The sequence below is a fragment of the Gigantopelta aegis genome, unplaced genomic scaffold, assembly GCF_016097555.1.
Source record: "Gigantopelta aegis isolate Gae_Host unplaced genomic scaffold, Gae_host_genome ctg2781_pilon_pilon:::debris, whole genome shotgun sequence".
Lineage (NCBI taxonomy): Eukaryota > Metazoa > Mollusca > Gastropoda > Neomphalida > Peltospiridae > Gigantopelta > Gigantopelta aegis.
The window spans coordinates 1-17,369 of record NW_024533035.1 but is presented as its reverse complement, the minus strand read 5'-3'; the positions used below and the strand labels follow the sequence as shown (position 1 = coordinate 17,369).

At 36.8% G+C, this 17,369-nt stretch overlaps 1 protein-coding gene across 1 annotated transcript; it reads right to left on the bottom strand.

The window, feature by feature from the left end:
• Window positions 1-11,060: 11,060 nt before the first annotated feature.
• On the bottom strand, window positions 11,061-12,647 carry LOC121391659. The gene has a single exon (XM_041523211.1). The coding sequence runs from the start codon at window positions 12,645-12,647 to the stop codon at window positions 11,061-11,063; it is 1,587 nt and encodes a 528-aa protein (XP_041379145.1).
• Window positions 12,648-17,369: the final 4,722 nt, after the last annotated feature.

Here is a 17,369-nt window from a genome sequence, read left to right as displayed (position 1 = left end):
TTCTACAGTATGCTAATATTATTGGTGACGACCACTTTCATGTTGAAGCTTAGGATCAGTTTTGTCTGAGGATCTGTTTATAGTTCAAAATTTCTTTGTTGAGTTTGTCTGAGGACCATACCGTCTGAGCTGTTTTCGTGTTTAAGCTGCATGAGGTTCAGTTTTTCGTGTTGAGTATTAAACCTTGTTGATGGTGAGAACAGTTGGCACAATTCCACGTGTCGCATGTACATGTAGGTAGGCCTACCGTCATGAGATGCCCATTGGCCAGTGTTGATCTCATGTCCTGGTGTCAAATTGTTAACTGTGTTTTTATTTTGAATAAAAGATTGAGAATCACAGTTTGTTTTAATGGTAAATATATTGATATGACGGAATTACAGCATCTGTAATTCCGTCACGTGACGGAATTACAGTGGGTAAGGGAGTTATTAATCTATGAAAGGTAAAGATATTTTGATATCCAAGTACAACCGAGACATTTACAACTATCTCGATACCTACTCAAAATATTCATGTGGGTTTGGTATGTTTAAAATATAATACTGAGCAGGAATTTAAGAAAGTGTACTTTATCTCAGAATGCTATGTCAGAGAGTGTAATTCCGTCACAGTGTACTTTATCTCAGAATGCTACGTCAGAGAGTGTAATTCCGTCACAGTGTACTTTATCTCAGAATGCTACGTCAGAGAGTGTAATTCCGTCACAGTGTACTTTATCTCAGAATGCTACGTCAGAGAGTGTAATTCCGTCACAGTGTACTTTATCTCAGAATGCTACGTCAGAGAGTGTAATTCCGTCACAGTGTACTTTATCTCAGAATGCTACGTCAGAGAGTGTAATTCCGTCACAGTGTACTTTATCTCAGAATGCTATGTCAGAGAGTGTAATTCCGTCACAGTAACCTCCCCCCAAAAACTCATCCCTGCAGGCCACGTAATATAATGTATATAAGCTTTAAAACATGAAAATGAAGCTATATACATGGGCTTGGACAATAGTTCTTCACATTCGCCACTATAACGAGCAAATATTTCTAGTTGGAATATGCCTATTTGGGAATTTCTGTAATTCCGTCACAATGGAATTCATGATTTATGATTAGGTCTATCAGGGCCGTAGTTTTTGTTCGGGGGGTGGGGGGGGGGGGGGGGGAGCAACTGAGTAGTTAAAACTGAGTAGTCTAAAACTCCTTAAACGGTTAAGAAGAGAATTTTCTTTAAGTTTCTATAATTTTTTCCGGACTTTTTTTTCGGGGGGGGGGGGGGGGACTGCCCCACTTGCCCCCCACACTAGCTACGGCCCTGCCTACAATTAGGAGATAAACATATTCTCATTTCATTTTTGAGGTTGGTTATCGTTGATTTAAAGGCGCTCAATCACGGATGGTTGACCTAATTATTGACCCAACAAAGTATTATATGACAATATATACATTTCATTTGTACCTAAGAATACTTTATTAAACGATCTACATAACCAGTATATTCCACTTATTATTGATATTTTATAAAAATAATTGAATTATGTCAGCGGTCCATAATTCAGAGAAAAATAACGGCTATTTGAAGAGCAGAGGTGTGACGTATTATTTTGAGTCACGTGACGGGCATCCCCCGAATAACTGCAGTGTCAAATTATTTACCAAGCTCATGTCAAATTATTTACCAAGCTCATGTAACGAGAACACTTTACCGTCCTCTGTGATGTAGGGTAAATAGAAAAAAAAATGAAAATAAGTTATTAAAAATTAATAAAAACATGTACTGAATGATAATAAGCTTATACATTAATTAATTTAACAGAAGCATGTTAAACGTCGACAATCCCTACTAGTTAGGCCTGTGGGACGGCGCAAATAAAAGATCCCTTGCTGCCTGTCGTAAAAAGAGTAGCCTATGTGGCGACAGCGGGTTTCCTTAGGCCTTTGCATCTATAGGTAAATTTATCGTTAGTCGTACGCAAAACACTCTAAACATCTGGATCACAAACACCTTCATTTTCCACCTTGTCAAATTCATTTTATGCAAAATATGCCATAACAGCTGACATGGGATAGGAATTGTTACATTTTAAAAGAATACTCTGAACTAGACGGTGTTTGTTTACGATTTGACTATATATACGACAGACGTGTATAAATAGCATCCGCCAACATGACGTGAGGGCTGGCTATATTCACAGTAAAAATGTATATAGGCGATAAATTGATTGATCCATATTACCGAACCATCTGGAACAGGAGGAATACATACCAAGTACTGTACGAACAGTGCATTTTCTGAACAGGGGAGACGGGCGGGGGGGGGGGGGGGGGGGGGGGTATATATGAATCTATGAATAGCGTAATATTGCTCCTACAGTACTAACATAAAATTAATAATAAATAAATAAATAAAAATAAATATTACAAATTATCAGCTTCTGAGGTAGATTATCTGAAAGAGAAACTATCTTCGGACAGTACACAAACTAACAGGGCTTGAACGTAATAATTTTTCTCTGATTGCAATTTTGAGGCTCCTTACGTAAAAAAAAAAATTAAGTTAATTTTACCGCAATAAATAGGACTAAAAGGTTATTTTGCTGTATTTAGTCATATTTCAAATGCGCAAAATTGCAAGGGGCAATAAAACTCACAATACATATTTTTTGAGGCCACTCCCGGGTTCCCCTCTAAATTTATGTAATGTTTCTGTAACAACCGCCCCCACCCACCCCACCGCGACGTGATTTTACCAACATTATAATACATGTAATAATAATAATAATAATAATAATAATAATAATAAAAACAATAACAATAGTGTATTATTATTATTTATTATTATTATTATTATTATTATTATTATTATTATTATTATTATTATTATTAGCCTACTACTACCTTTTTGGGGTGGAGGGGCGGTGTTTTATCGGGGGGGGGGGGGGGGGTGTCTATAAAAATTCACGATTAACGTGCATGCACACACGCACAAACGGCAGGCTGAACATGCGACAGTAGGCCCTTATATTTTTTTGTTCTTTTTGTTTGTTTGTTTTTTTCTTTTGTTGTTTTTTACGCTGTACATTAAACCGGAAGACCACTTTGCGAATCAGTCAAAATAATTTGCGAAAAACGACTGGCTGGTCGTATGCCACATTTGTGACGCTGGAAAACATGTTATCCGTTTTCGAACCAAGCACTATAGCGTTGTAACCGTCTAGTCTCTCTCCCCTGCTAAATTCCATGCACACGCGTCTGATAATAATAATAATAATAATAATAATAATAATAATAATAAATGGGGAGTTCATGTTCCGACTGTTTATTTTTTAATTTCAGCGTATTCGCAGTTATTTTTGTCATAAAATAATATACTTTTAAAAATTATTTTATTATATAGCCGGCCCTCATTTGCCAAGTCTCTATACACGGCGGACGTTTATATAAAATTCTGTAATACATTATACGGTTGTCGTATATACAGCCTCATCACTAAGAGTCTGTTTTGCCGTATTTTTATGACTTTTCACAAGAAGACTTCCAAATTTTAAAAATGAAGCGTGTCATGGAATTCCTTCGTTCGTAGTATAATTAAAATGTTTTGGATCATACAATAACTTGGTTTGGTATTCTAAATGAATGTAATTTCCATTTATAATCCATATTTAGAGAAATAAGGACCACTAAATCCGTGATTGAGCGCCTTTAACACCTGCGAATGCGTTAGCGTTAGGATATTAAATCCACGATAACCTACCTCAAAAATGAAATGAGAATATGTTTATCTTCATTCTACCTCGACTAAAACGTGGTCAAAGTTTGAACTATTTTCAGTACGCGGAGCAAATATGAGTAAACAGGTGGAACACTTCCACTTTGTTGAAGAGGAGCGAACAGCGGTGAGCAGGCGGAACACATCCACTTTGTTCAAAGGAACATTATATATATAATACTAAACGAGCTTGCCTGTCATACCATTTTTATGAAACTAGTGAAGAGGTTTGGTATCTGACGAGCGAAAGCGAGTCCAACACTATAGCCTCTATTAGAAATTCGAAAAAAAAAAATAGGCAGAGTTACGTCCCCTAACCACTCTCTACTTCTGGCGCGTTCCGGGTTAAACAAACATGGACAATCATGATATAAATGCCTGGATCAGCGATGAAAATGTGCCTCCAGAAAAGATTACAAAGGTTAGGTTGCAGGAATATTTACGAAAAAGGGAGCTTCCAACAACGGGAACAAAACCACGGCTGGAAAAACAATGGTCACAGTTGTTTGTGAATCTTCAGCTGAGATTTATGTATGCCAATCCCTGGCATCATAAATGTCCCCACCTATCATCTATGCTTTAAAAATAAAGAATGATACAGGTAAAAATTAAGTTGATGAAATTGCGTTTTGTTATAACTGATCATGTGTTAAATATAGGAGATGAATCTAGCGAGCTGTCACACACCCTGATTGTTTTGGTTTTCTTGCATGGATTGTTTTTTTTTTGCGTCAAAGCTGCAATCTCGCCTCACATTAATTATCATATTTTCATTTAAACATACAAACACACCTGCAGTTTCAGGCCGACCAACTTTCCGGAATTTTCATCACGTACTCGGAATTCCGGAATTGATGCCAAATATTCGGAATTTGTTTCAAATTAACAATTGATTTTTTTTAAGCAACTAATTCTTATTACATTCTAGAATTAAATATCTTTATCACTTACTCTGTTTTATCTAGTTTTGTGCCATTACCAAGGCCGCGGGCGTGTGTCTATTGTCTACAGCCGACCAATGAAAATGTCGAGTAAACTGAAGCCATATATGAAAATTTTCTTTCTTATTTTTTATACTCGAATAGTTTATGTATTCATTTTAAAGATATTTTAAATATCATAGACTTATGTTCCTACGGGGCAGGGATCAGTTCTATGGCGATGTATGTAATTTTGCCACCGTGGATAAAAGCATGAATATACAACAGAAGAACGCTACGATCGTACAAAAACAAAAAAAACCGAACCAACAATTGTCTTCTTTTCATTGGCTTTCACATACAACATTTAACTAAATAATATTTGGCTAACACTATGCTATTATATGACGCATACATAACATTAATATATATACCGATATTATTTTATTCAAGTAAGTTAAATAATAACGCGATTTTTTTCTTCTGCACACTGGCTCCCCAAAAGTGTTACTGTAATAGTAATGTAAGCGTAATGCAAAACGGCAGCCAATCTTAATGTGGGTAGCAGACGTTTCGCCCCCGAACCAGTTCGCCACCAACCAGTTCGACCCCACTACATGCATATGATGAAATAGTGCATATGTGGCAATGTACCTACATAAAAATAACATTGGTCCCAAGTTTGTCACTTTATTGTTAATCTGTAGGTGGAAGTCTTAAACTGTAATAGAATATTTGCTAATAAATGGGTTTTTTTGTGTGAACTTGTTGATAATATTTGGTGTTTAGATGGGGGGTGGGGGTGGGGGTGTCTTTTTATGAGGAAGTTCCAATTCACATATAAATAATGATATACTGATTTGTATTATCATTTTGCAAATATATGTCAAACATAACATTTTTCGCCCTGTTTAAAAGTACTTTTATGAAAATGACGTTTTCGCGCGCTTGAAATTATTGTTTTGAAAAGGGCATTCGCGCGCATAAAAATGAAAATATCAGAAAATTCCGGAAAAATATTTCCATTAGGTTGGTCGCCCTGCAATTTTAATGAATTGTGTGTGACAGTAACACCGTTGTAATAGATAATAGAAACATTATGTTTATAGTGCGGCAGGCCCGTACGCAGAAATGTATATGGGGGTGCGTAATCGACGGCCCAAAGGCCCGGAGTTATTAGGGGGGTCTGGGGGCATGCCCCCGAAATGTTTTTAAATCTAGAAAGCAGGAGATGCATTTTCCTGCATTCTGGGAAGTAAATTTGTCACATCGTCGGACTATTTTAATTTTTTTTACACATCCACGGACGGATCTCGACAGACTATAGGGGGTGCGTACACACCCCTCGCACCCCCACCCCCACCCCCACCCCCCCCCCCCACCCCTGCGTACGGGCTTGCGTTCCAAGGGGAACGCATTTTTTCATACTATGGAATTTACAAGTTATTTATTTCTGAGCCGCTTGTTTCCCATAACCTCGCTCACCAGTCTCGACCCCCACTCCTCCCTGCATAAATTCCAGGACACTCCTGAACAATGTCCATACATATAGATATTCATCTCAATGCATATTAAAAAATAATAATTGATAACTAGTAAATTTTTAATTTTATTTTTAAAAAAAAAATAATAATAATATAAAATGTGTGATTAATTTTGTTAATAGTGCCCTATTTATAAAAAAATAAAATAATAAAAAATTTTCAACATCTTTGTTTTAAAACAAAATTGTATCTGCAATCAATTTTAAAATTAATTATCACGATCGGCTGATGAATTTTACTCTACTGTCATTTCTTTAGTCTGTAATTCATAAAAATAGAAAAGAAATGCTTTATTTAACAACGCACTCAACACATTTTATTTATGGTTATATGGCGTCAGACATATGGTTAAGGACCACAAAGATATTGATAGAGGAAACCTGCTGTCGCCACTTCATGGGCTACTCTTTTCGATTAGCAGCATGGGATCTCTTACATGCACCATCCCAAAGACAGGATAGCATATACCACGGCCTTTGATGTACCAGTCATGGTGCACTGGCGGGAGCGAGAAATAGCACAATGGGCCCACCGACGGGGATCAATCCCAAACCGACCGCGCTGTACCACTGGGCTACGCCTCGCCCCTACATAAGAATAGATTAAAATAGGGTCATCACTGCTTACAAAAACAATGGCAGCTGCTGTGTTCTTCATTACAATTACATCTTGGGTGCTAAATAATATTTACACCACATAAATTTATAGAAATGAAACTATGTTTATCAGCTAGTGATGCAGTTTTGCAAGAGGAATATAGAAATAAAGGACCTACCAAACAATGTTACCCACATCTGGGAATCACTTTCAAATATCTTTATTCTTTTTCTATAATTTTGAAATCGTTACTTGGATCAGTTATGCAAAATGACTGTCCATGATTTACTCAGCTAAATGACAGACCATGTAACAATAATGATACAGAAGCTTCCTCATTTTGACAGTCATTTTTTTTATTATCATAAATTACCCTATCATAAACTATAGGCTATAGTGTTCTGTTTTTATGTAACCTAGCCGTTTATAGGTTATGGTAAATTTTCTTAAGCCCAGGCCTGCATACACAGATGCAACTATAGTTAATGTAAATGTAAGTTTACGCAATCCTGTTCCAAAAATAGGAAGACCAAAAGTGAGACAAAAATTAAACGTGTTACATCAGGGCTAGCCCTGGGTGAGCAAAACATTTTACCAAATTATCTAAAAAAAAAATGCAAAACCCAGTTAATTCCAACAAAACACCAATTATTACATGAAATTTTTACGCCAAATTTAAATAAAATTCGCCAGTTGTTCCTAAAATTCACAATTGGTGAATTTGGCAAGTGGCAGAGCTAGCCCTGTACATTTTAAATTAAATTATAAAACAAACTTTGGAAAGACTTCCGAACGTTCCAGCATGTATGCTAATATCGTCAACGTCCTCAACTGTGTTATGCTTCAAACTCCGTTCACTTTGTTTTCTCGTGCACGGTTTGCGCAATTAACATCTGACTTGTTATTGTCTGCTTGTCGTTCATTTGTGAGGTTTTTCTCCACAATTCTAAAACATTTTCATTAACTATAAAGTTCAAACAAGTAAGTATCGAAATACAAAACTGTACAAACCTCTAAAACCATTAATTTTACTAAGGATATGTTTATTCCTTAAAATGACCGATATCGGGTCCACGTGACTCGTAAAAATTGAGGAAGATGAATTAACATTCGGTGCATGTCACAGGACCTCACACGTGCCAGATTAGTACGGCCAAAGCATTTAATCTGTATGATTTTTAAGACCCCTGTTGTTAGAATTTGTTTTCAATTATTATATTCGATCTGCAAAAGGTACGCTACATTTTTGTGCCTCTACCGTAGTAAATACTATTCATAATCCATTCCTAACAACTGTAAATCATTTCGAGTGTATAAATTGTGTTTACTAAGAATCATTTCATCACTTGCTACTAATGATAAAATGTAGTGGGTTTCCTCTCTAACACTGATAAAATTACCAAATATTTGACATCCAATAGCCGATGATTAATAAATCAATGTGCTCTAGTGGTGTCGTTACACAAAACAAACTTCTGGGGGTTTTTGCGATTGTCGGGCACTTGTCGTTTTGAGACGGCCCCTGGAAGACGGAATGGCTGAGAGGGCGATCATGTGACGCAACGTCACGATATAGGTCGGCGAACTTAGAATTCTGCTGTCCAGAGTTTGCCGAAGCTTAGCTGAATGTGGGTGCTGTCGGGTTTCTTTCTGTAGTGTGTGTATTAGTGATTAATATCTGAATTTCTTTTAATCAATTAACTCGAAAATGATTGATGTAAAGGTATTTCACGTCAAACATAGGATTGTTGTGGTATTAGAGCGGAAATCTTTGACAACTTTTTGGTTGCCGGCAATTGCCAAAAAAATACATAGCTTGGTCTCTGACTGTAATGACCGGCCTCGGTGGCGTCGTGGCAGGCCATCGGTCTACAGGCTGGTAGGTACTGGGTTCGGATCCCAGTCGAGGCATGGGATTTTTAATCCAGATACCGACTCCAAACCCTGAGTGAGTGCTCCGCAAGGCTCAATGGGTAGGTGTAAACCACTTGCACCGACCAGTGATCCATAACTGGTTCAACAAAGGCCATGGTTTGTGCTATCCTGCCTGTGGGAAGCGCAAATAAAAGATCCCTTGCTGCTAATCGGAAGAGTAGCCCATGTAGTGGCGACAGCGGGTTTCCTCTCAAAATCTGTGTGGTCCTTAACCATATGTCTGACGCCATATAACCGTAAATAAAATGTGTTGAGTGCGTCGTTAAATAAAACAGTTCTTTCTTTCTTTCTTTCTGACTGTAATGAGAGCGTATTTATGTCCAAATGTCCGTCTAGCTCTCTTACAGTCACTGAGTCAGAGTACTCGGGCTACCCTAACCCTAAACCTGAATGAACTGAATGCTGGAACATTCGGAAGTCTTACGCAAACTTTTGACCAAAAATAAATAAATAGATAGAAGATGCATATAGAGATCTTATGATAAACATACAATGATACATACATGTATAACATTGTTAGTGTTACAACTTAAGAAATAGTTTTCTATTTCAACACAAAATTATGAAAATAGTCAATCATCACACCACTAAGTAGGCCTTGACCTTAGGCTTTTTCACCGGGCTACCAGGTTATAAACTCTAGTAGCCCTTTAGCAAAAGAGGGGTAGCCCCATAACTTATATATAAAAAAAAAAAAAAAGTTCAACGCCAGAGAGAGAGAGAAAAGCAAAAACCTCATTTTTTTTATTTTTTTGCCGGCATTCAAAATTTTAGGGTGGGTTTTTATAAACAGTCATAAGCATTTAGGCCTACCCGTGAAAATTGCTCTTATTTAAAACTACATGATAGCACTTAATGAACAATAAAGTTTTTAGTTCTTAACATCAGATCGAATCAGCTCTCTCTGGGGGAAAGGTCTTAAAAACTACGACATTTATTCCAATAACAATGAAGTAACATTACCCTAAATAACCCGGACTATTCAAAGGCTAATTAGTAATAACGCCAGCTGTTTCATTTAGAACAAAACGTTAAAGGTTTCAATCGGTCGTGGCCTTGAGACTTGCATGACCTGTTGTTATCTGGGCTGCATTTGGTCAGCAAAAGCCAGTGGCAGGCCCGTAGCACATGGTGGACATTATTCCCCAATCAAGATTATACGTAGAATAAGCACTCCCCAGTGCATATTATACATGTAATATACACTCCCCCATTCTATATGTATAATATGCACCGAATAATATGCATTCGAGGTATATTGGGTTATAATAATGTTTTACACGATTCACATAATAATATCTTTTTAGCATTCTTTGATTGTGTATGCCCAGTGCACTTTGTAAAAGTTGATACAATAGCAGTGACGAATCTAGATGGCTATGTGAATCAGGGGCGGACCCAGGAGGCCAAAACGTTTCTGGATCCGCCCTTGCAAATTTGCAGAAAAAAAAATAATATCTCATCATATGTGATGATCGGATGGATTCCTGACCTCTTCACCCCCCTGTTTCCAATTAATATGACAGGAATTATGCGGAGATAACACTGCAAAGCTTGGTCTTAAACATGTTCATATATTAGAACCAAAATTCATTACTTTCAAAGGTATGTGCTATCATGTCTTTAGAATGGTGCATATAAAAATCCCAGGCTACTAATGGACAATGTACCGCGTTTACTAAATCTAAGACTCTATGTCAAAATTACCAAATGTTTTACATCCTATATTCGATCATTAATACATCAGTGTGCTCTAGTGGTGTCGTTAAAATATTTTTTAATTGCACAAGCCTAAGTGCAGTGAGTAAATGTTATAAAATTCAAGTGCGTGATACTAAATAGATCATTATTATACGCATAACCTGGAACTCATATTAATTATTACACATCTATTAAATCTATACTCCATGTTCATTATTATGCATATAATCTAAACTCCACATTCATTAATCTAACTACACATAATCTAAACTCCACATTTATTGCTATACATATAATATACGCTCCCCGTTCATTATTATACATATAATCTACACTCCCCATCCATTACTATACAAATAACCTACACTTTCCATTCATTATAATACATATAATCTGCACTCCCTATTCATTATTACACATATTATCTACATTCCCCATCACATTATTATACATAGTATCTACACTCCCCATTCATATTGTATACTAGTATAAAATGTGCACTCCCCATTCAATATATACATATAATATACACTCCCCATCAAATTCTGGGCGAGACGTAGCCCAGTGGGTTTTTTTTTTTTTTTTTTTTTTCTCTCTTCACAATTTAGACCAATAGTCCAGTCTGTAAGATAAAATGAGCTGTTTTTTCCAGTTCGCCTCTCTTTCCATAGAGTTTGGTGTGTATGGCAGTTTCGATTGGCCACTCAGCTTGTCTCAGGTCTTGATGAATTGGACACGCCTGTAAGATGTGTTCTGCTGTTTGGTCTTCCAGGCCACAACTGCAGGTTGGTGTTGCTGCAAGTTTAAACTTTCTGAACATGTGAGCATTCAGTCGGTTGTGGCCTGTCCGGAGTCTCAACAGAGTTACTTGTTCCAAGCGACTGAGAAGGTGGTAATCATCTTGTTCTGTCCTGGGTCTGTTGGCTGCCTTTATCAAGGTTTTCTTCTCTGAGAAGCTAATGTTGTTGCTGGGCTGTACATGATTAGCTCCTAGCTTGGCTAGCCTGTCTGCTTCCTCATTTCCTGGAATCCCACAATGTGCTGGGATCCACTGTAGAGCTACTCGTCTTTCCTTTGCTACCTCTTGCATGGCTTCATTCAGGTGAGGAAGTTTTTCCCCTTGCAAGGCTTGTAGGACTGAGAGAGCATCTGTGAGGAAGACAACTTGTTGACAGTCTTCTTTTGCATCCTTGATCATTGTAGCAGCCTGAATAAGTGCATGGGTTTCTGCATTGTAGTTGGAACTGTGGGTGCCGGTTGGTACTTTTGCAGTTAGGGTATTTCTTGAAGGGAGCTTGATAAATATGCCTGCCCCTCCATTGGCCACAGCATTTGTTGACGAACCATCAGTGTATGCATGGATCCAAGATTCTTCTGGGTACCGGTCACTGATCATAGCCATTGCCAGTGACCGTTTGACCAGGTCGTTTTGGGAGTCTGCTGAAGCCAACTGTGGGACAGACATGCTGATCTGTACATTGGCTTGTTCATCATTCCATGGTTGTGGAAGATCTGTTGGGCAAAATGGAAGTGTCTTTGGTAACGGGTTAGCTTGGTGTTCTCTAGTAAGTCTTCTGCTTTGGTGGATGAAACTGCTACGTTTGAGACGATTCTTTGTCAGACCATCCATTCTTTGTTTCATTGGATGATTGGGCAGGTACCTGAATTTCTCTGCCTGGATCATGATCTTGGCATCTCTCCTCTCACCAAGGGGTTGTATTGCTGCAGTTTTTTCCATGTCTTTAATGGGTGTAGACTTCATGGATCCCGTTATGATTCGCAGAGCTTGGTTTTGAACCTTGTCTAAAGCTTGCTGGTTGGTCTTTGCAGTGGTTGACCAGGCTGATGAGCCGTATTCAAGATGCGGCCGTACAGTTCCTTGATATACTCTCTTGAGGATTGTCTCATTTGCTCCCCAGCTAGTCCCTGCTAGTTTCCGCATGATGGCTAATTTGCATCTGGCTTTTGTCTCTGCCTTTTGAATATGTGGTTTCCAAGTTTGTTTCTTGTCGAAGGTGACCCCAAGGTATGTTACTTCATCTGCATGTTTCAGTGGAGTGTTCCCAATTTTGATTGTTCCTGCTTTTTTCTTTGGTGATAGAGTGAAGAGTGTGGTAGAAGACTTGTCTTTATTGATAGCCACACACCATTTTTCTGACCAGGCTGTCAGGTTGTCTGCTGCTATCCGCATTCTGTAGGTGGCAGTAGTGGCATGCTCTTCCTTGCACCACATCACCAAATCATCGGTAGCCCAGTGGTAAAGCGCTCGCTTGATGCGCGGTCGGTTTGGGATCGATCCCTGTCAGTGGGCCTATTGGGCTATTTCTCGCTCCAGCCAGTGCACCACGACTGGTACATCAAAGGTTGTGGTATGTGCTATCCTGTCTATGGGAAGGTGCATAAAGTCGCGACCGCGGGTTTCCTCTCTCAATATCTGTGTAGTCCTTAACCATATGTTCGACGCCATATAACCGTAAATAAAATGTGTAAAACATTTCCGTCTTCTTCATTACTATACATAACACCTGCACTACACATTAATTATTATACATATAATATACACTCACCATTCATTATTATACACATAATCTATACCTTATAAAGTAGTTATTATTATACACATAATCTGCACTTCCTGTTCATTATTATTCATATAATCTACACTCCTCATTCATTATTATATATAATATGCACTTCACATTTATTACTATACGTATAATATACACTCCCAATTCATTATATACACATAATCTAGACAACACATTCCGTTTTATATGTAAAGTAATGAATGTGCAGTGTAGATCATGCATAGTGTCATAATAGTGGAATGCAGAATACATATATATTGATGAATGCAGAGAGTAGGTTGTATGTATAATAAAAGAAAGGTGTGTAAATCATGTATATAATAAATAATGTGGAGTGTAGATTATATGTATTATAATAAATGTGAAGTGTATGATAATGCACCTGGCATGTAGGTTATAATTATGTGTAATAATGAATAGGGTATGTATATTATATCATTATATGTACATGTGTGTATATATATATATATATATTATAACAATAGTAATGAATGTGGAGTGTAGATTAAATGTATAACAAGCATTCTGGAAGTACTGCTAAAGCAATACACGCCCACTACAGGTTCCAACAATGTTTTGTATCTCTTAAATTCAAGGGCCATAACTCTGTTTATAATAGGTAAATCGTCATGGAAGTTAAACTTGATTTGTAACTATATGAGGCATTGCAAAAACAAAGATAGGAAAACTAATTTTCGCCAAAATTCAAGGGATATATATCTCTGTCAAAAATAGGTAAATCCTCATGAAAGTCAAACTTGATCTGTAAAGCTATACACAAATTTTTTGCTGAATAACAGTTTTTCTTACAGTCCAGCATATGTGACAAATTGTGTGAATCTCAAGTCAAGAATAATGTTATCTTGCAGTGAGTCCACGTGGCATACAGTAAACGTTTAATTTCGCAGCAGCTCTGAGACACCTAATTGGGTCTGTGTTGTTAATACTTTGAAAATGTACTGGTGGCAGGAAGTAATTGTAAACAATAACAAATTATCTTTGGATGGCAAACACTGGAAAGGGTCATGGGTGTTTCCAGCTGTGTGCACAGTAACCGTATCCTACACTCAGATGGTAAATTGTACTCCCTGGTATTGTAGCAGGTTGCTAGAAGCTCTTAACAACTTTAGAAAAACAATTTGTCAAACAAAGCATAGCCTTAAAACCAGTTATAATAGATATATTTGTTATACTAATTATTACATGAAATGTAAGCTATCATACCAGTTATAACATATATATTTATTACACTAATTAAACACGAAATATAAGCTATCAGAGTAAACTGCACCACCTGTAGTGTTGAGCTATTGACTGAATTAATAATCAACCGTTAAGATAAGTTAATACGTTTAATGATTTTTAAGACACAGTAATTTAACGAAACAAAATGAATACAGGGCCAGTAACTATATTCGGCATTTTTCTTTAAAAGTTTTCACTCGTTCTAAAGTGTCTACGTTTTGACATGTTCTAAAACAAAATTATGTTCTTCAACTTAATGATTTAAACAGCAATTTAGAGAGATTAAAATGACAAATATATTTACATCCTCAAACTCTAGGCGTTTGGTGCTTGTGGATAGTTGTGTATCAAGTTTTAACTGTTATTTATGTTCCCCTAAGAATTCAATATGACGCAGGTAGGAAGGTGTGTGTGTCCCGTGATCGTGGCTATGTGGATCTACAAAACAAAGCTGGCTATGACACATCACAACTCGAAACGAATCCGGCAAGTGATATCTTATCACATCCTAAGCCCGTGTCTTTCCGCAACGTTAATTTTCAATCCAGACCCTGGCAACCTGATCTGGGAGTTGTTTAAACCATAGTTATCATATGTTGAGGTATTTCAACACTTGGTCTGTAACATACAAAAGGAAAATTGTTACCAGCATAGTGGCTGCTCCAACAAAACAGCGACAATGTATCATTTATATGCATTTCCCCCATTGGCCAGGTGTAAAACATATCTAAATACAGTTTAATGCATTCGTCATCAGCACTGATCTAGTGCGTGATTAAGTATAATGTTTGTCTAATGCGTTCGTATAATGATATACATGTACACAACACATTGTATTTAAACACACTATAGCAGTAACCACTTTGTTATAATCTCATCATTGGAACATCTGAAATGCTACAATTATTCCAGTTAATGTAGTAATATTTAGATATTTTAGCCCAGAAAATATGAATGTGTATACATTTCAACTACTACAATGAACAATATTTATTAGTAGTATGCATATTTATTTTATGCCATTTATATAAAGGGGGTCGCTTCTTCTAACCAATTAGTTATAATATGAACTACCATGAACGGACTCCGATTTAAAGAAAAATACTTGACCTGTATCTACTAATTCATGTTCAACTATATGTCAAATATTATATAATGTCTATAAAATATACAATGACTAGAAAAGTTACAATCCTGTGATGATGCCTTTGAAATAATATAAACTAATTTCCCTCTATGCTAAGTAAATTAAAATATTTTATTGTGTATGGTCATAAAACATTTATCATCTTTGGGCCGGCATCCTTTTTACAATAAACAATTCCCAGGCATTTTCATTTTAAATTGCAACTTAAATTTATTTTTTATATAATATTCAAATTGTCTACAAAATACAGACATAGCTATATCATGATTTTTAACTAAGGTTGTTGCATATGGGAGCCATGTTTAAAAAAAGAAAGAAAGAAAGGAATTTTATATTTAATGACACACTCAACACAACTACAGGTATGTGGTGTCAGACATGTGGTTAATGACCACAAATATATTTTAGAGAGGAAACTATGGGCAACTATTTTTTTTATTAGCACCAAGGAATCTTTAATATATGCATCATCCCACAGACAAGATAGTACATATCATGGTCTGTAACACCAGTTGTGAAGCACTCGCTGGAACGAGAAATAGTCCAATGATTACACTAACAGGGATCGATCCTAGACTGACCGTACACCAGGCCAGCACTTTACTACTGGGCTACGTCCTGCCCCCGGCAAATTAATTTAATTATATTATTTTTTTCCTCTAATACAGATAGTAACTATTCAGACTAAAATAAGGGAAAACAACTTTCCTGTTTAACTAGGTTCTCTGTCTCTGTTCAGTTAATATTTTCTTAACTGCATGTTTCTTCTATAGAACTAAATGAACTCTGCAATCACTTCTTATTAAACTATTTACATAACCGACATTTATTCAGCAACTAGTTAACAACACACATTTTACCACATTCCAGATGTCTAAGAACTAAACACTTCCAGCCCCCCCCCCCCCCCCCCCGCCCCCCATTGTCTGCAGTCCATCTCAGATTATCACAAACGGACCGGTCATCGTGATGCGTAAACAGTCAATTCTAGCTACCTCAGCCAGAGTTGTTATTTCTTTGTAAGCCAAAACATCCAGCCAGAGATTATATAAAACACCTTCGCTGGATGTAAACACTTAGAGCTAGCATATGTCAGCCTGTCATGCGTTATGGCACCTAGGATTCAATCTTCTCAGACAGTTTACAGCCCACCACAATCCAGTGTTGTAAGCTAACGCGTTATGTCTGTCAGCTATGGGTGATACTACAAAATTCTAGAGAGACAGAATAAGGTAGTGCTAAAAACATGGTTTTTGCCTTTTGTGGATATGGACATAAAAGATAATTGGTTTGGATTCTGTTCTTTAAAAGCATAAATAAATGATTGGTTTGAATGAGACATTGTGAAATGATAGTACACCTTCCCATGATGCTGACAAGGTGATTAACTCATTTTTGTATAATTCACCATATAATGGGTTCTGGCACTAACCCCTCGATATGTTGAGGAATTGGAAAAAAAAGTTCCAAAAAACATATTTTCGCATCTCCTAAGTTCAAGGGTAATAACTCTGTAAAAATGGGTAAATCGTTATGAAAGTCAAACTTGATCTGTAATAGTATATGATAAAGCTATATAGAAAATGTCAGCACAATATCTTGCTTTGCAAAAACAAAGTCTGGAAAACAAATTTCCGTAGCTCCTAAATTTAAGGGCCATATCTCCGTCAAAAACAGGTAAATCGTCATGAAAATCAAACTTGATCTGTAATGGTACACTATAAAGCTATACGCAAAATTGCAGCTCAGTATGTTGAGGCATTGGGGGTAAAAGAAAAGTCTGGAAAACAAATTTCCGTATCCCCTATGTTCAAGGACCATAATTCTGTCGTAAATATGTAAGTTGTCAAAAAAGTCAAACTTGATCTGTAATAGTATATGATAAAATTATATAAAATTATATACCAAATTTCAGCTCAATATCTCGAGGAAT